A 19,573-nucleotide genomic window follows, 5' to 3' on the forward strand; every position below is an offset into this window, starting at 1 on the left:
ATTAGTCCCTTATTACATAGCTGTGGGACAGGAAGTACAGGTGCATCGCTGCACACATGGAAGTGTAATACATGCTGGGAAGGAAATGCAGATGAGGGAGAAGCACCACTGCTACGCAAGGCTGTGTAAGATACACCGAGAAGGGAGTGCGGATGAGCTCCCAGAGCCAGCTTCCCCGAAGGAGCCTGGGTGTGGGAGCAGTGCCATTTTCCTGTGACAGGTGCCCTCTTATACTTTCCAATGGTGAGTACGCTGGATGTTTATTAACTATTGTATTTCCTACTGAGGAAAACCCTTTCTCTACTTTCTTCATTGCATTTATGTGTTGGCCAAATATTTAGGAATAATCTGTCACACGGAAATTAGAAAGAAACAATCTTGCCCTGTTCCTGTCCTCATGGAACTTCTAATTTACTTCTAAATTATTCTGAGGGGAAATTGTTTTGCAAGAATTTCCCCTCCCCCAGGTGATTCTGAAAGAAATACTGTATGTTTAGATTTGTTGTTGTTGTGGGGGTGGTGGTGTGGTGGCAAGACATCCGTCACACTGACTTCACTGCCTTCACTGTTGTTAAAGTTGGCAGTGCACTGGCACCAAGTGCGTTCACTGTATTCACTGTGTATTCACTGTTCATGCCCGTAACTTTTTGTTACCATAGAAACTCTTCGGGCAGTGTTAATTACTCTGCATTCCTCCTCTGGTAATGTTTATTGTATTCCTGACGTTCATGAATTTACCTGCCTAGATGCCTCTTAGCATGTTAGTGGAGTCAGTATATTTGTTCCGTGTTCTGGCTTATTTCACATAGCGTGTTTTCATGTTGTAGTCTGTATCCACATTTCTTTTTAATGTTTGCTTGAGTTTTTATATGTAAAGCAGTTTCCATTTCCCCCAACCAGTAGTCCTTACTGAGTCATTAATTCAAGTTTGCACATGGATATAATAGATGGTTTGGAGATACTAAAAAGGCTAGATTGCGGGAAAGGGGCAAGGAATAATGAGTAGAACCTCACTGAGGGAAAGAATGCGAATATACTGTATTTGTGTTCTTTTTGTGGCCTGGTAGTTGAGCATCGTCAATGGGGTGCTAATATTTTTCATATCTATTCTTTGCTGAACAGAGAAAAACAATCAGCTGAAATACTCCGTGGAAGATTAGATTGTGGCTTTTGTTATCATCAATCTTTGGGTCCTCTGTTTTTGCTGTAACAGTCTGCAAAGCTGTAAGCTTATAAACTCTGTCGGTGTAAGTAAAGACTCACACTGAGGTTGTGTTACAGAATCAGCTTCTGGCAGAACTTGGAACTATTTTTGCAAATTATGCTGTCTAATTGGTCCGCTAGCATTCACTCGTCACTGTGAGAATGACTGTGTCCTGATGCCTGCTGCGGGCTTTCTTTTGCTTCTCACCCGTTTCCAGTGGACATTCAGCCTGAAGGTGACAGTAAGCCTCCGGAACATAGGGAGTGGCAAGAGGTGCAACCTGGAGGCCATGTGAAGCAGCTTTCGTCGGATGCTTAAGCTTAGTGTCATCAATACTGTCTTCTTTTTCTCACATTTCTTTCTGTTTTGGCTTCTGTTTAATCCATCTTTTTTTTTTTTTTTTTTTGAGAGGGAATCATTTTTAGAAGACCAGGTTACGTCCCTAGAGTTGTTCATTTATTTTTCATCAGCTGATGTGATAGTTCTTAGACTGGGTTATTCAGGAGTTTATATCCATGACCTTAACTCACTCATCAAAGGACCCAAATGTATATGGGGAGGCAGTTTCATCATGATCAGGTCAGCATGCAGCACCTGGTTCATCCCAGCTAGCGTGATCCTTCTTTAGGAATCTAGCTGCTCACTGCTTCCTTCACTATTTTTCTGTTGTTTCCAGAGGATTTTTAAAAAAAAGATTTATTTATCTGTTTATGTGATTGAAATGGAGTTACAAACAGGGAGAGAGAGAGATATTCTCTCTATTGGCTCACTCCTTCAAGTGAGTGCATGGTTGAGGCTAGAGCAGGTGCTGGCCAGGAGCTTCTTGTAGGTCTCTCAAGTGGGTGTAGGTTCACAAGTACTTGGCCCATCTACTGATTTCCCTGGCACATTAGCAGGAAGCTGGATGAGAAGTGGAGCAGCTGGGATTTGAACTGGTATCCATATGGGATACCAGTGTTGCAGGTGTTGGCTTAAGCTGTTATTCCACAACACTAGTTCCTGTTGCCTGAGTCATGATAAAGGGTTGATTCAGAATAGATTAGTAGAATGCTTATATTCAGTTTGGGTGTGGTTTTTGTTGGTGGTAGGCAGGATACTAGACCAGAAACGCTATAGCCCTTGGAGCTTTCAAAGTTTGTTTACACCAGATAGGAAACAGAGATGGATTATGGTTTGATCCATTCTTTATTTCTCTCGGAATATAACTCCTACGAAACATGTGAGGGAGACACCTCAGTGGTCAAGAGCTTGAGTTTTGTGGTCTGAGTCATCCAGTACATCCCATCTCTTGCTGTAGCCTTGGACTTGCTGTATGTTCTGCACATGCCTAGATTTAATCATCTGTAAAACAGAACAACAATATGCTTATCTTAGGGTTGCTGTAGAGATTGAGGAATTATTTTCAAAGCAATTTTAGAGTATCTGTTAAGTAATAAAAGCTCAGAATAAGGTTGCTACTACCATCATTTTGCCTAAATGTTCTACTTTCTCTCTCTCTCTCGCAACAACTACGTTATCTTACCCAAGATGCTCCTCCAGTTTGGTTGATTATAGAGCGTGTATGACTGCTTAACCTTTTTTTGTTTGAGTGCATAACAATGGGATGTAATAGAATGTTCCAGTTTTTGATTGATCATGGAGAGCATGTGTCTACAGACTTGCTCTAATGCCCAGTTAATACTGTGTTTGCCCCCATAGCCATTTATTTCTCAGCACAATGTAACCTCACTGAAAATACGCAGTTGACAGTAGAATTCTTGTGAAGCGTCGGGTTGTTTGCTTTCAGGTGGCAGAGAAGCAGCAGGGTCGGGGTGTCCCACTGCTCTGCTCTGTTCACCTTGGAGAGCTCAGTCAGGATTCGCTATTGACTTTTCCCAGTCTAGGAGCATTTTGCAGAACCAGCTTTCAGGAAATCAGTTAGGACTTTATTATTAATGGGCTGCTGTCAGATTTATCATTGCTGAAATTTTTAGCTCTTTACAATAGATGAACCAGTTGTTATGGCGGCGTTGAAAGGAGCTTCCCTTTTCTCCTCAAAGGTTCATGTTCTCTGTATCCCTCTTCATAAGCTCTGTGTAGTTGGTGACCTATATATGATTCTCTGAAAATGCTAAGAGCTTCAGAAGTCAATCCTGTATTGAGTGGTGCCCTATATTTTTCTGAGTTCTTTTGGTGGTGCTTGCATCTGGATTTATTTTCTCAGAAGAAAAATATACAGTATCTGAACTTTGTAACATCACTCATGACATTAAGTATCAAATTATTCAAGCACTAATCATGTGTTTCAGTTTTATCAAAAGATGTTTATTGTGTGTGAGGAGATCTAATTGTATTAAATTCCATCTGTCTCAGGGTGGAGAGCACACAGTTTCATTTCTTCAGGGAAGGAATTAAAAAATATTTATAATCTTTTTTAAATACTGTTCATATGGTTACCAGGGAAAAAGAATTCATATCCTGATGAGTGAGTCTGTACTTCCAGTGGTGTATTCTCAGTTTCCATTTTTACAATATTAGTGTACCTTTTGGATGCTTTAATCTTACATGAGGGACAGAGTCATGAGCTGCAGATATTTGAAAGGTGTAAACATGAAGGAAGAGCTAGCCTGGCTGAGTACAAAAAGCGAGGGGTGGCTCACTGAGACTCAGAGGAGAAACAGAGCAGGATTCACAAGGTAGCTGAGACTGTCCTTTTTACAGCCTTTCAGAAAAATGACAGCATCTGTAGTCTTCAAGATGTTTTTTGGGAGGAAAAACAAAACCCCATAATGTGTATGTGTGTGTGTAGGAAGCGTCCTATACTATGTAACTGGTTTCAAGTTAACCGTATCCTGTTTGTTAGTTATTAGTGCTTTTGATATGGTAGACAATTTTAACTTTGAAGTGCTCTGTTGAGCATCAATCAATGTGCCACATTATTTCACCCCTTTGCATGATGTTGGGAGTCTTGAAAAGACTCCTTTCTCAGGTAGGTCCCAAGACAAAACCTAGCACAAAGAACTATATTTACAGCTTCCTACTCCGTGAGAGGGAGGGAGAGAAAGCCCTCTTTGCAGTCAAAAGATTTTGTTTTTTCTAGAATAGGAGCTCTGAAGGACTAGTGTCTGGATGAAGGAGCTAATTAGCTATGCAATGTGTGAGCCACTTTGTGTGGCTTGATTCTTGTATTTTGTTGAGAATGGGTATCCCATCTCCTCCCTGCAGCTGTGGGACTTTTGTGTGTTAGAATAGGCTTTTGCTATGTGGATTCTCTTGGAACAAAAGCGTTTCCTTGCTGTGGAGACTTGTGTGTGCCAAAGCTCCAAGCGCTCTAGCTATAAACGTTGGAAGGGAGGGACAATATAAATAAATGCCAGTTCTTGTATTTCACCTTGATGGCCGTACGCTCATGCTGCCGGTGGGTTATGAATGTCACACACTTGTATACTCCTGGCCACAGACTATTAATGCTACATACCTCTGTGCTCATGTGGCCAAGGATTTGAGTGTTACAGTGAGGGGAGGCAATGGCTGGAAGGCATCTTGCCCAGCTCTCCATGGAGTAGGAGTAGGAGTGCATGTGCTTTGTCCGGTTTGTCAGGGAGAATGATCTGTTGTACCAGGAAGGCCAAGACTCTTCTTCACAAATCTTCAATTCCTTCTTAGATTGCTTTTTTAGAACCTCAAGTGGTTTTCCTTTTATTCTCCCCCCCTTCCCCTAATCCACCAGATAAGTCCTGGGGAATAAAAGGGCTAGACAAAGTTCTGGTTTCAGTTCTCTTGAAAATAGTTGTTACAGCAATTTTGTTCTCTTAAGTGGATATAATGACCGATGACAAGAGTGCATTTGCATTGGGAACAAAGATACATACATTTCTATGCTGACAATAAAGCCACAAATGCTGTTATAACTCAATTATATTCTTTCTCCACTCCTCACTCCAATCCCATTGTTTTTGTTTTAATTCATAAATGTTTTCAGTGTATGTTATTGATAAATTTTGTTTTAGAATTCAAACTGATGTTAGATAATTATTTGAAATTATTATGGTCTTGTTGGGGAAGTTTTGGGAAAATATAGTTTTACTCAAGGAATAGTGGTGTTATCAATCTTAGTGTCTCTAAATAATAAAGCAAATTTTGCCTCTAAAAGGTTTGACCTCTCTCACAATCTCATTCACTTATCTGACCATAACAGCCAGAATCTGTCATTACACGGTTGACGGCACTGTGTCTCAGCTTCATGTGCACCCAGCTCTCCTAGGCATCCCGCGAAGATTTGGATTGTGACTCAGTCGGTTAGTGATGGGCTTGAGATCTCAGGATGGCAATACTAGTGGTCTCTTAGCACCCAGGGTTCAGAGATTATCCCCCCGTGAAAACCAGCTGCCCACAGATAGCCACATGCTTTTAAAACCCTACAGGGTCCACAACCAATGATACTCCTAGAGGTTGTGACTTAATTCTCTCTCACAGTGTTCATAAACTATGTTAAGTTGGTAGATATGATTTCAGCAATATGACAAACCTGTAAGTCAGTAGCTACTTGCATCTTTCTGTATGAGCCTATAAACTACCCTAATCTTGGGTATAAAAGGATAACAGAAGAGAAAGCAAATGTCTTAGTGACATACACCGAAGATGAAGCTGTTGTGAGGACCAGCTACACATTGTTTATAGCATTAGCAAAGCAGTTAGTCCTGTTGATGGTTGGCATTGAAGTACAGGAAGGATTGTCAAAAAACTACAGTCACTGAAGCAGCAGAAGGGAGTGTAGTGCCCTCAAGAGTTATCCTTTCAGCTTTGTCCATTAGCCGCTGAATTCAGGATTCAAATGAAATTAGGTCAGATTCCAAAGAAACCAGTCAGTGGAAAGATAAACATTTTAAAACACAATTACAATGTGTTAGACTTTGAAATTCTGGTGAATAGAAACAGCTGGAGAAAGTGTTTTCATTGAATGAAAAAAATCTCCGCTCAGAAGGTGCCTCATTTTTATGTAGTTTCCTAGGACTCATTTTTTAAGGGATGATTTTTACTGAAAAAAAGAAAGCTTATGATAAAGAATACAGTCCACTACTGAGCAAATACTGTTAATAGGATACGTATTTCACACTGGTTTTTAAAAGGCATTTACTTGAAAGAGTTGCAAAGAGGAGAGGAGCGGAAGAGACTGAGTAAATGAGAGAGAGAATGTGTGTGTGTGTGTGTGTGTGTGTGTAGAGAGAGAGAGAGACAGACTGACTTTGAGACTTTCCATCTGCTAGCTCACTTTCTAGATGCCTGAAATGACCAGGGTTGGGACAACCTAAGCTAGGAACCTGGAGTTTTTTCCATTTTTCCTGAGTGAGTAACAGGAGCACAGGTTCTTGGGCCATCTTCTGTTGCTTTTCTCAGGCCATCAGCAGGGAGCTGGTGAGGAAGTGGGGCAGCTGGGATACATCCAGTTTTAAAAGCATTGAAGACGCTGAAGAAATCAAAGATGCAGTTTTCTCAAGGTGTTTACAGTCTGGTCATGGAGCTATGATTAATGAGAAGCAAGAGTAGAAGACACAGACAAGCCTCCCACCCAACAATGTAAACCAGATAAAAGCAAATTTCATAGTAGCCCACGTGAAAATAGAAGACAACTCTCTCTTAAATGACATGTTATGAGATAAGTCTAAAATGATGTAGTTTATAGTGAGGACATTGTTGATTGTTATAGCAGCATGACTAGCATTTGGTAGACATAGCCAGGGTTTCCAGGTATCCAATAATGTGTACTGTGCTGTGTACAGATACCGCCTCAACCCCAAGATATCATTGAGTGACAAATGGTGCTAGGACTTCATTGGTAAGAAAAATCCAAGAAAACTTGAGCCAGCAGGAGAGGTATTTGTGATGTATATCCATCTTCATCCTTCCTAAACACTAAAGTTGTAAGGGAAAATGACATAAAAGCTCTAAGAAGTGGCTTTATGTGTGGGCCCTCATCTTGTTGGTCTGCAAACTGCTGCCTAGAAGGTTCAGATAGGATATTAGTGCTGTAAACCATTCCAAGAGCTGTTTACTTTGGCTGTAGCAGTTCGCAGATAAGACTGAGACCTACAGAGCAGAAGTGGCCGGCTCTGACAGACTTGATACAGACTTGCTTGCCCAGTGTGTCTGCATGTCTGTTAGCTTATATTGTGGAAGTGACTTTAGGCAAGATCTTGATTCTGATAAAACCGCGAAAGTACAGAGTATGTGAGTGCATCTCAATGTGTACATGCACACACATAGATAATACATCCTGTGGCTTTGTTCTGCATAGCCATTCATACCGTCATCTCCACACATGTAAACCCATACACACACAGTTGTAGAGAAAAAAGGGGGTGGGCGTGTCCAAGGAGGACAGCATATTTTAAAATCTGGCAAGTTTAGGTAATAGACAAAGGCAGTTACCCTGGGTTATAATTCCAGTGGCATTAGAAATTCCTCCTCCTACCCTGTGCCCTCAAAATACCTTTCTGTCATCTCTGCTCTGATAGCTGAAATAAAATTTACTAAGATCGGAGCTTTTTTGTTATACTGTGTTTAAAGTTCAAATAATTCTGGGAAGAGGTAATACTCAACATGTAAATGACATTTTTGTTTTTTAAATTTTGCAGTGCTTGGGGAACAGTTGTGCAAAAGGTTATTGAGTAGGAGAAAGCTAATAGGCTCCCACTGGGGTAATGGACAAGGGGAAAAACAAATGAGGAGGTTGTGGAGAGTTCTTCATATTGCAGTTTTGCATTGAGCTGTGATGGATATTAGTTTTGTGTCAAAAGAATAGCAGCTAGCAGTTGCCCGATGTGTTTATGCTGTGGGTCAACATGGTATCCTTTAAATCAGTTTTTTTCCAGCGTCAGCTTCCAACTAAGACCATGTAATGAAGAACGTAGAGTGGATTCCACTCTGAACTTAGCAAAATGCCCATCACCAGAAAATGGTTGATTCAAAGGGACAATTTTCAGCCCGAATGAATTCACTTGAAATGAATGCCAGCCTTAACTGAATTAAGTTGGGTTCTTTCAGATCTGCCACTGTGAATTTAGCAGACATTTATCTGGAATTTATAGAGCTCTAAGCTAAAGGTATAGGGCAAACTGTGATTTTTTTTAGAACCTCTAACTCTGAAATTTAAATTTTTTTACCAGGCTTTGAGTCTGCTGATAAATGAACGTACCCAGGCTGATGATAAGTGAAACAAATTAATTGATTCAGATAAATATCCATAATAGTGATTGCATCTCTAACCTAATTTGAAACTTTAGATTCTATTGAATTTATTAGAGATAAATAAAAGTACATTTATTTGTTCATTCTTAAGATTTATTTTTATTGGAAAAGCAGATCAGATTTACAAAGAAGAGAAACAGAAAGATCTTCCATTAACTGGTTCACTCCCCAGCTGGCAGCTGGCCTGAGCTGAGTCAATCTAAAGCCAGGAGCCAACAGCTTCTTCAGGTTTCCCACAGGGGTGCAGGTTCCCAAGGCCTTGGACCATCTTCTACAAGCAGGGAGCTGTGTGGGAAGTGGAACAACTGAAACACAAACTGGTACCCATATGGATGCAGGTACTTGCAAGGTGAGGATTTAGCCACCAGAGTCATTGTGCTGGGCCCCAGGAAGTTATTTTGATTTCTGTGATAATTTCTTTATTTTCAGTTATGATAAGAAATCCCCACTTTAATGTGATTTCCATCACATGTCTTTCAGAATGGAACAAATGTAAAAAATAGAAAAAAAATGCTTCTTAAAGAAAACTTATTTTTACTTGAAAGGCAGACTTATTTTTATTTGAAAGGCAGATTTTACAGAGGAGAGATAGACAGCCTTGTATGTTCTGGTTCGCTTCTCAAATAACTACAACAGCTAAAGCTAAGCAGATAGAAAACTGGGAGCCAGGAACTTTATCCTTTAGGCTTTCCTCTCTGGGGTCCAAAGATATAGGCCATCCTTTACTGCTTTTCCAGGCCACAGGCAGGGAGCTGTGTAGGGTGGAGCAGCTGGTACTGAATTGGTGCCATTATGGGATGTTGGCATCACAGAGTAGAGGATTAGCCTGCGCACTCTTAATTCTGCATTGGTCTCCCATAGCAGCACTGTGGACTGTGATTGACCTTTGGTACCAGGACCAAAGATCTTTGATTCTAGCTTCAGGATTTGAGAAAACAATTTTTAACCTGTGACAGACTCATATTTTCCACAAGCGAGTCAACAGATCTTTCCTAGACCCTTCAAGAAATCTGAAGGGACCTGTAAAAGTAGATGAAGAATATACGAGAATAGAAGACGCAGTGTTTGCCCTTTGGAGGAGTCGCGTTGAGGCTGAAATATCACAGAAAAGAATCCTTGTAGCTTCCTTTAAGGCAAATGGAGGAGCACACTAAATGCATAGTCACTGAGATGAATTCTTAATAAACAATTAATTTGGGTGGGTTGGATTTAATCAAAAGGGCTTCTGGGCAAAGGCACTTTTGGGAACAAGTTGTAGCTTCACAGGCTGTAGGCTGCAGCAGGTATGTGCAAAGGACTAAGACAGCTGATGGTGTGTGGGCTGGCCGAAGAATCTGGAACAGCCACAGGCAGTTCCCTTTGTAGTTGGCCAAGTGCCCAAACCTTAAAACTCTATGTCACTAATAAAAAATAATTCTGCAAAGCAATTTGTCTCTCTCTGTTTAAGCATTGATTATAGACCTAAATAAATTTTCTAATTTCACATGCTGATTTGGTGTGACTGATTACCTTAACATATTCTCGACACGTAAAACAAAGAAAACAAATATGATGATTACAAATTGTATTACTATACTTACACTCACCCTGTTTCAAAACACAAATACTGTGGATTTAATTAATTTTATTGTTGCATTTATGGTCCTTTTTCTGTCTTCCTAGGGCTATACATCTACTTATTTAACTTCCTTCCAGGAGTCCATGAATGTTTGTTTTTGTGCCTTGATAAGGTCTAGTCACTAGCAGGACACTGATTCTAGCAGGACAAGCTTCCCAAAACTACAGAGTAACAAAGTCTGAGTTGTGGTCTTTGGGAGTCTTGGTTGCTTTTTCCAAATAAGTGATTCAGAGCTGACTCACTGGCTGGCAGTCATACCATTTCCTTTTGAGGGTTGAGTTTCAAGTATGTTATTTAGATTTAACTTATTTTTGAAACATGCCTTCTACATTGATTTCACATAGGTTTTCTTTGCCCTGGTTTCCCTCCACCAGATGTGTTCTTTCTAAAACATTGCTGGGGCAACATTATCTCTTCTTTATGCTATTCTTCCCATCCTGGACTGTCACTTTTGGAGCATGCAGTGTGGCTCCCCTTTCTGGACTTGTGCTATGTAGGCCCTTGCCCCATATACCTAATCAACCATTCTGTTTTTGACATACTTCCTACTTGGTCTATCAGTACTCACAGTTCTGTTTGTTAAAACTAACTACATCCTATTATTTTTGTCATTCTTTTATATTATTACTGCCATTTGCTCTTCATGGTAGCTTTTCTCTTTTGAAATCATAATGAACTTGTGGTCTTGTTCCTTTTGACCATGATTTAATTTTTCCTTTTGATGCACAAATAATCACAATTTGCGAAGTTGAAGCCCAGTTAGGCAGATTCCTTTGTGCTTCTAGGATTCTCCTTGAGATTTATGAGAAAAATCCTAGTATTTTGATAGCAACTGGGTGTTTTCTAGCTGTTTTGTGCTTTCTGCCCTACAAATTGGAATCTATTGCCTTTCAAAGATTCCTTATTTTTTTCTTAGTGGAAAATTGGAACACAGTTACAAATCTGGGCTCTAGGGGTACACATGAAAGTTAGCAATGGATAAATGTGCTTCTTTTGGATAGTTGGAATGTTTACCCTTTTGAGGTTAGGAATCCCCCTACCTTTTTTTGGTTGTTTTTTTTTTTTGGTTATTCCAATTTGAAATGTTGTGTTTCAGGCCAGGTGTAATGGCTCAATTGGCTAAATCCTCACTTTGCAAACCCTGGGATGCCACATAGGCACTGGTTTGTGTCCCGGCTTTTGCACTTCCCATCCAGCTCCCTGCTTATGACCTGCAAAAGCAGCAGAGGATAGCCCAAAGCCTTGGGACCGTGAACTCGCATGGGAGACTGTAAGAAGATTCTGGCTCCTGACTTCTGGCTTTGGATCAGCTCAGTTCTGGCCATTGTGGACATCTGGGGAGTAAACCAGTGGATGAAAGATTTTTCTCTCTTTCTCTCCTCCTCTCTGCAAATCTGATCTGCATTTCCAGGAAAATAAATAAAATCTTCTTTTTAAATGACTCTTTTACGTAGTTTTAGGTATCAGTTAATCCAGTCAAGTTTTAAAAATTTTATCGGAAAGTCAGATTCACAGAAAGAAGAGACAGATCTTCTACCCATTGGTTCACTCCCCAAGTGGCTGCAACAGCCAGAACCAAGCTGATCTGAAGCCAGGTGCTGGGAGCCCCTTCCAGATCTCCTGTGTGGATTCAGGGTCACGAGGCTTTGGAACATCCTCAGCTGCTTTCCCAGGCCACTAGCTGGGAGCTGCATGGGAATTGGAACAACTGGGATATGAACTGGAGCCCATGTGGGATCCCAGCATGTGTGAGGCAAGGACCTCAGCCACTAGGCTACCATGCTGGGCCCAATAAATAAAATCTTCAAAACAAAAATAGAAATATACTTGAGTCCTTGAGTTTTCTCATAGAGGGTACTTCAAGGTGTTCATGGAAAATTCAAGTAAAAAATAGTTTGCTGCAACGTCTGACACCTCCAAATATCAGGCATTTCGGTTGATTTTCTGAGAACCCTGTGTGTAATATAGTTAGCTCTTTCATGGGAACTTTGAACTGCACTGGCTGCAGCATTTCACTGTAGCAGAAAAGACATTCTTTTTGGGTAATAGAAATGTTTAGATTGCTGACATGTAGATGGAAAGAATTCAAATGAAGCCTCAAGTGTTGGGGATTTAGCACAGGTGCAGTCTGTCCTCGGGAGAACTTTGTTCGCTGGGATCTACTCATTTCCTCATGTACTGTGGCACTTGAACAGTTTAGTTCTAGGAATTACCAGAACTTGCAGGTTTGCTCAGGCACCGAACTCTGTTCTTACTGCACCTTCCTGGGTCCCGCTCTGTGTCCGGTCCCTCCTCAGGGTGTGCAGGTGCAATGAAAACTGCAAGACAGACTGTGAGCTCAGCAAGGTGTCTTTCCCCGTTGCTAGGAGGGGCCTGCCTTCTGCTTTCTCTTGTGCTCCTGGGTAACAGATCTAGCCAGATCACCTTTAAGTAGTTTGTCCCAAATATGGGAAACTTGAGACTTTTCTGGAACAGTTACTTTGCCACATGTGGAAAACTCCAGTTTAGGTTACTTTCCTGGATGAAGATGCCAGCCCAAAGCAGGTACTGATAATGATATGAGTCACACAAACCTGGGTAAAGTGGAGGCCAGCCTGAAGTATAAATAATCATATGTAGAGCTGATTTCCAACACTTATAATGATGATGGGATCATATTTTGGAGACCACTCACCATATGTGGTCCTATGATGATGGTCGTCATAGGCATCATTGATTATTTTCTTCTGAATGTGATATTTTGTATTAGAATCAGAAAGTGGTATCTATTGTAGAGTTCCTGAGAGCATTCTTTTCAAATATCACAGTGTTTCAGTAAAATAAGGGTATTGGTTTTCTGTTGTTGCATAACACATTGGCACAAATCTGCTGACTTCATATGGTTAGAAGAATGATTAGTGGTTCTCTTCTTGGGTTCAGGGTCCTCTTTCATGTTCCTGGTTGTTGTCAAAGTTTACTGTTATGATGGTTGGGCTTGTGGTCTCCATTATCCTGCGACTTACCCAGAAGCAACCACTCTGGGCTCTCACATGCTGCCTTGCTGTTTGGTTTTTCCTGGCTAGCCAGATCACTCCTCTGTGACATTCTCTTCTGCCCATAGCTGAAGAAAATGCTGTTTTTAAAGCTCTGTGTTGGCTAAGCTAGGTCTACGCAGTGTCATCACTCATTTGTCCAATAGCATAGCGTAATTCTGAGGTATCTCATTCTAGTCCTAATCAAAAGGAGAGGGCTTTATTCAAAGGTGAGGAGTACTCAATGGGATTTTAGACTTCTGTCTCATCAAGCTTGCAGTTAAAAATCATTTAGAGGAAGCATTTTATAAATAAATGCATAAATATTGTGGGTGTCGAAGTTGTTTTGGCCAATAGCTCTTCAGATAAGAGATGTCTTAAACCTTCAACACTTCTGGCAGGAAAATATGAAGGGGCCAGCATCTTGGCATGGTGCATTAAGCTGCTTCATTTCCAGTCCAGCTCCCTGGTGGTTACCTGGGAAAGCAGCAGGTAATGACCCAGATGCTTGGGCCCCTGCACCGTTGTGGGAGACCTGGAGGAAGCTCCTGGCTTGACCTTCCAAAGCCATGGCCATTGTGACCATTTAGGGAGAGAACAGATGGATGGAAGATATATCCATTCTCTCCTTCCTTCCTCTCTCTCTTCCTTTTTTCCTACTTTCCTCCCTCCTTTTCTCACTCCATTTGCCTCTCTCCCTCCCTCCTGCTCTCCTTCTCGCTTCCTTTCTCTCCTCCTTTCGCTGTGTTAACTCAGAATTCCAAATAAATAAGCAAATCTTTAAAAAAGTATGATCACTATTGGAACAAACCTTACTGAGTTTTGATAACATAGGCAGCATGCTAGCTTGCGTGGAACTAAATGAGAAGATGCTAAGTCTTAATTGTGTTCTGCTCAGAGCAGAGTGTAGGGAGGTTCTTGAAAGAAATGGTACTGTGCAAACCACAGTGGTTTGTGGATTTATGTTTAAATTAACCTGTGGACTAAGAACTAACTGGAGAACAACATATGTGAGCGTAGTAGGTAAGATCACATCCATAGGCATGTGTCCATAAAAGTTTAATGCTTCTAAGTAGTTTATTTTATATTGTTTTCCACTTGTGTTTTGTCCTTTGCTAGTAGATTCTTCCAGCCCCTCCCCCGCCAAGGCATAAATGAGATTTGCTTAAAAATACTCATGTATGAGCCTAGTGTGGTAACCTAATGGCTAAAGTCCTCGCTTTGCATGCACTGGGATCTCATATTACGCTGGTTCTAATTCTGGTGGTCCTGTTTCCCATCCAGCTCCCTGCTTGTGGTCTTGGAGGACAGTTGAGGATAGCCCAAGGTCTTGGGGCCCTGGACCCAAGTGTGGGACCCGGGGCAGGATCCAGGCTCCTGGCTTTTGATCAGCTCAGCTCTGGCCATTGCGTCCACTTAGGGAGTGAATCAGCAGATGAAGGATCCACCTCTCTGGCTCTCCTCCTCTCTCTGTATTTCCAATAGGGATAAGTAATTAAAAAAAAACCACAAAAAATACTTATGGACAGTGTTTAAAATTTGGAAACTTTGTTGAAACATTTCACTCTAAAAATTAAGACTGCAGTTCTTTTGTCTTCATAGGGAGCTCGTTATCCATAAGTGCATGCTTTTCACAGATTTTTATGATAATCATATGTGCCATTGTTAGAGGCTGCCTGGTTCTCACATGTTCATGTAAGACCCTAAAGACATGAAGATGAAGATGCATTGCTGGAGATTCCTCTTGTTTAAGTCTTGTGAGCTTTTAGAATTTCCAGTGAAAGTGCTTCCCTCATATAAGGGCAAAAAAACCGATCTTGTGAATCATAGCTTTGCCAGAGTTGTCAACAGGAGGGGCGGCTGCTGAGAAGTTCATGTGAATCCACATGATTTCAGCAGCTGTGGAGTTTGTTTGGAAGTTTGTTGAAGTTTTCAGTTGATACCCTTCTGCTCTTCTCTCCTCTGCTGACACGTGGATGTGACATTTATCATTTTAGTCTTGCTATTTTTATTGTTGTTGTTCTGTGGCTGTGCTGATGTGTTTGCCACAAAGTTATGCCTTATTTTAAAGTTTTCCCATATACTTTTTAGAAAGACAGTTTTTTTCCTTGACCCAGCACACTGATAATGGGAGCCTGGCCTCACAGGCATATCATGTGACATATGAAACAAACTACATTAATTTCCTGTTGCATGTGAACTATTCTAAAGCTTAGCATTTGGTTGTTTTCGTTTCTTTCGGGGCAGAAGCCAGGTGCTCCTTAGCTGGTACCTTGAACTCAGGCTGTGTCATGATGTTCCAGTAGGGCATTGGGCTGAGAGTTGAAGGTTCGCTCATTTGAGTGTTTACATACGTTAGCCCTTCTGCACATGTGCCTGTCCCTAGGGCTTCATTGTGATGTGACTGCTGGCTTCCCTCATGGTTAGAGAGGAAATAAGGAGGAGACCAGAACACTGGCACAGAAGCTACAGTGTGTCCATACTATCTACTCAGAAGTGCTGTAGTTGGTTTCTTTGGTTTCTACTATATTCTTGGATACAAGCTGGCAAGTGCAGTTTACGCCGAAGAGGTGGGAATTCAATGTGCTTATGTGTATCATCATGTGGGAATATGAAAGTAGTGAACTACACATTTAAACTCATGTTTATTTAACACACACAGATACAGAGAGAGAGAGAGACTGACTTAATAGCCAGGACTGGGCCACCATGGCCAGGGGCTGAAGGCTTGGTTCAGGTCTCCCACAGGTGACAGGGACCCAATCACTTGAGTTGTTAGCTTGCTGCCTCCAAGGGCTACGCACTAGCAGGTTACTGGAATCAGGACTGAAGCCCAGATACTCTGATATGGAACACAGATATCCTAAGCAATGTCCTAACCAAATTCCAGATATCTACCATGATACCTGTTTAAGATATTAAGCCAATATTGCATTCCTGAGATGAATGCTACATTGCTCTGATGCATCATCATTGTAATATGTTATTTGGATTGTTTGTTTAGAATGGATTAATAATTTTTTTTGTATCTGTGTCCAGAAGAGAAATTGATTCTACCTTTTCTTGTAATGTCTCACCTTGTTTTGCCTATGGGATGTTGCTGGTTGTATATGAAGTGGGCATTGAGTGGATCCTCCTCTGCAACACTTTGCAAGGGTATCTGTAGAACTGATGTTACTTCTGAAATGTTGTTTTCTTCACCAGAGGTGCTGTTTGTTCCTGCCCTTTTGTTGTGAGGTTTGGAGCACAAATTGTTTCTTTACCAGACATGGGCGTGTTCAGGTTCTCCGTGTCTTCCTAAGCGGCCTGTGGTAGTTTTTGTCTTTCAGTGTGCTTGTTGATTTTTCTCCGAGTTGCTGCGTTTACTGGTGCACTGCGGTCTGTTACATGTATAACTTATTGTGATGTCCCTTTTCCGAGTCCTCTTAAAATTTTAAAGTTTTTCCTTATCAGTCTGGCTGGAGGTTTATCAGTTCTTTTGTTGATCTTCTCTGCAAACAAGTTGTTGGCTTTATTGGTTTTCTTGGATGATCTGTTTTCTGCTTCATTTGTCTCCACTGACACTTATTCATTATTTCAGTCTTCGACGTTGGGTTCTGCTTGCTGAGGTTGTTGCTTTGAGGCTCATCTGTATGCATTTAATACCATAAATTTTAACTTACCTACATGTGATTTCTCATGTTTTGTTATTTTAAAAGTTATTAGTTTCATTTTAGTAGGAACAGAGACAGAAAGGAAGACAGGAGAGATCTTTCATCTGTTGTTTTCCTTCCTGAGTGAACTCAACAGGTAGGACTTGGACAGGCAAGAACTCAGTGTCAATGTCGGTTCTCCTGTGTAGGTGGAAAGGACCTACGTATCTGAACCATTTTCTGCTGCTTGCTAGACTGCATTGACAAGCCCCAGGGTCAGAAGTACCAGATTCAGGCTGCCTGATGTCAGAGGTGGGCATCCCAACTGGTGACTTAAATCCTTGTCATCACAATTTCTGCCCCTATTGTGTGTTTTCATTTAGTCCAAGATGCTTTTGAATTACCTTATTGTATGATTTAATTATCCAGTACTTTCTGTCATATTTATCTTTTCACATATCTTTTTCTATCTCTCAGATTTGAGTAATTTGGTTTTGATGTGCCTGAATGTATTTTTCTTTGAGTTTCTTGTGTTTGGGGTTTCTTGGCTGCTCGGGTTCGTGTGTTTTTGCTCTGGTTGCCTCAGTGGCACAGATACTTGCTTTTCTGTTGCTTTCCCGTAACTCCTTGAAAATGCTGAGTTCACCTATTTGTGATATGTTGTTAGTATTTGCTCCTGTGTTGAATATTCTTCATTATTTCCTTTTTGCTTTTAATTTTATTTTAATATGCCTGATTTTAATTGACATAGTGCCTGTAAACTATTTCTGGAGTACAGTGTACATATTGATGCCTGTATACGGTGTTTGCTGATCAAATTAGGGAAATTGGCGTATCAGTTGTCTCAAACACTGTGCAGTTTCTTTCCATTGCAAACATTAGGCTCATTTACCTAGCTACCTGAGATATATATTTAATTATTGTCAACCACAGTTACCCTGTGGTAATGTCGTGGGCAGCTTTGTGGTATGCTAGAAGATATAATCAAATGCTTCTCGTTTGATTTAATATTCAGCCCATGCTTGGTAGTTACAGCACATTCATAGGACAGAGTCGATGCCTAAAAGTTAATTATGTTTTTGTTTAGAAAACTTGAAGGGACTTAATTTATATACTCTTCTGCCTAAGGTGTTTTTGTTTTAATGTCTAAGCATGTGTATTATATAATTCAAGCAGGGGTCTGTTTGTTTGTTTTTTTTTAAGATTTATTTTTATTACAAAGTCAGATATACAGAAAGGAGGAGAGACAGAGAGGAAGATCTTCCATCCGATGATTCACTCCCCAAGTGAGCCGCAACGGGCTGATGCGCGCCGATCCAAAGCCAGGAGCCAGGAACCTCTTCCAGGTCTCCCACACGGGTGCAGGGTCCCAATGCCTTGGGCCGTCCTCGACTGCTTTTCCAGGCCACAAGCAGGGAGCTGGATGGGAAGTGGAGCTGCCGGGATTAGAACCGGCGCCCATATGGGATCCCGGGGCTTTCAAGGCGAGGACTTTAGCCGCTAGGCCACGGCGCCAGGCCCCTCAAGCAGGAGTCTTTAACTTGACCCATGGAATTGCGTGTGTCTGGAGGGATTTGATGTCAGCACTTTGCTGTGATCCCTCACATATGCCTGTGGTGCTCACCCATCGTGTCCGTATCTGTTGATATCTGTATCATTCTGTATTGATTACTATGTGCAGAAACATTTATTCCCCGTATAGAATCATCCTTCACACTGTTTAGAAGTGGTAATTTTACTTGAAAAAGTACATGTTTGTCTTCAGTATTTCCTGTTTTCCAGGAATGTAGACAAGAAGAAAGAATATTCTAAACAGAATTTAATTTATTGTTACTTTTCTTTTGAGAAGAAATTAGATATCTAGTTTTGCATAAAGGCTGGAGGCCTTGTAGCTTTTGTTTATATTTCTTTCCTAAAAAGAGCTAGTTGTTATTATCTTGCATGATACAGTTTTGTTGGTCTACAGCCTCTGTCAGCTGTGTACATGAAGGCACAGCACAGTGTCCATAGGATTAGTAACGTTTCTTCTAAAAAAACAGGTTAGTTGTTACCCAACTTCCTGATGATTCGGAAATAATCCACTTGCAGTCAGATAGTGAAACATAGGACAGTGTTCTAGAGCCACATAGTAGTTGTAGTAGTTTAGGCCTTACAGTTCTCATTTTAGGAATCGTTTTTTTAGGCATCAGTGAGCATAAATACAATGATTTCAGGTGAGTTTTCCTATCGTGATGCAGTGCAGACTTTTTAGATGTTTTGCTGAAGTTAAAATTGGCACCATTTCTGGAATAATAAATCTACATGTTTAATGATACTTAAGTTTTAGTGGAGAGTTCTACATTTAATTTCTTTCATTTTGCAGATATGTGTCACAAAGATGTCTACACGAAACTGCCAGGGAATGGACTCTGTGATCAAACCCCTGGACACAATTCCTGAGGACAAAAAAGTCAGGGTTCAGAGGACACAGAGCACTTTCGACCCCTTCGAGAAACCAACGAATCAAGTGAAGAGGGTGCACTCCGAGAACAATGCTTGCATTAACTTCAAGTCCTCCTCTGCCGGCAAGGAGTCTCCGAAAGTTAGGCGGCACTCCAGCCCCAGCTCGGTGAGTGCCGTTCTGCTTTGTCCCTGAGTGCACCAGGGAAGGTTCTTCTGGTAACAGCAACCTGTGGCTCATGATATGTATTAAAAGGTGTTCTCTCCCAGGAGGGCATAATGTTTTTTGGGGGGAGGGGAGAGAAAGCAGTATGAAGACTTTTTCATCAGCACTCAGCAAAACAATTAATAAGGTGATTTGACTTTATTGAAAAATAAAACAATTTTTTTTCTAGTTGCTTCCAGTAAGAAAATTTTATTATAATTAAATTCCTTTGTATTT

The 19,573-nt window shown here is 41.0% G+C and overlaps 1 protein-coding gene across 2 annotated transcripts in view; it reads left to right on the plus strand.

Moving 5' to 3' along the window:
• CDK14 (cyclin dependent kinase 14) overlaps positions 1 to 19,573 on the plus strand; it is a 455,945-nt gene that overhangs the window by 99,088 nt on the left and 337,284 nt on the right. For both annotated transcript variants that reach the window (XM_058678236.1, XM_058678237.1), the window contains exon 3: positions 19,055 to 19,300. In XM_058678236.1, coding sequence (XP_058534219.1) covers positions 19,055 to 19,300 — 246 coding nt within the window. The remainder of the gene's footprint in view (positions 1 to 19,054; positions 19,301 to 19,573) is intronic.

The sequence above is a fragment of the Ochotona princeps genome, chromosome 20 (genome assembly GCF_030435755.1).
Source record: "Ochotona princeps isolate mOchPri1 chromosome 20, mOchPri1.hap1, whole genome shotgun sequence".
Lineage (NCBI taxonomy): Eukaryota > Metazoa > Chordata > Mammalia > Lagomorpha > Ochotonidae > Ochotona > Ochotona princeps.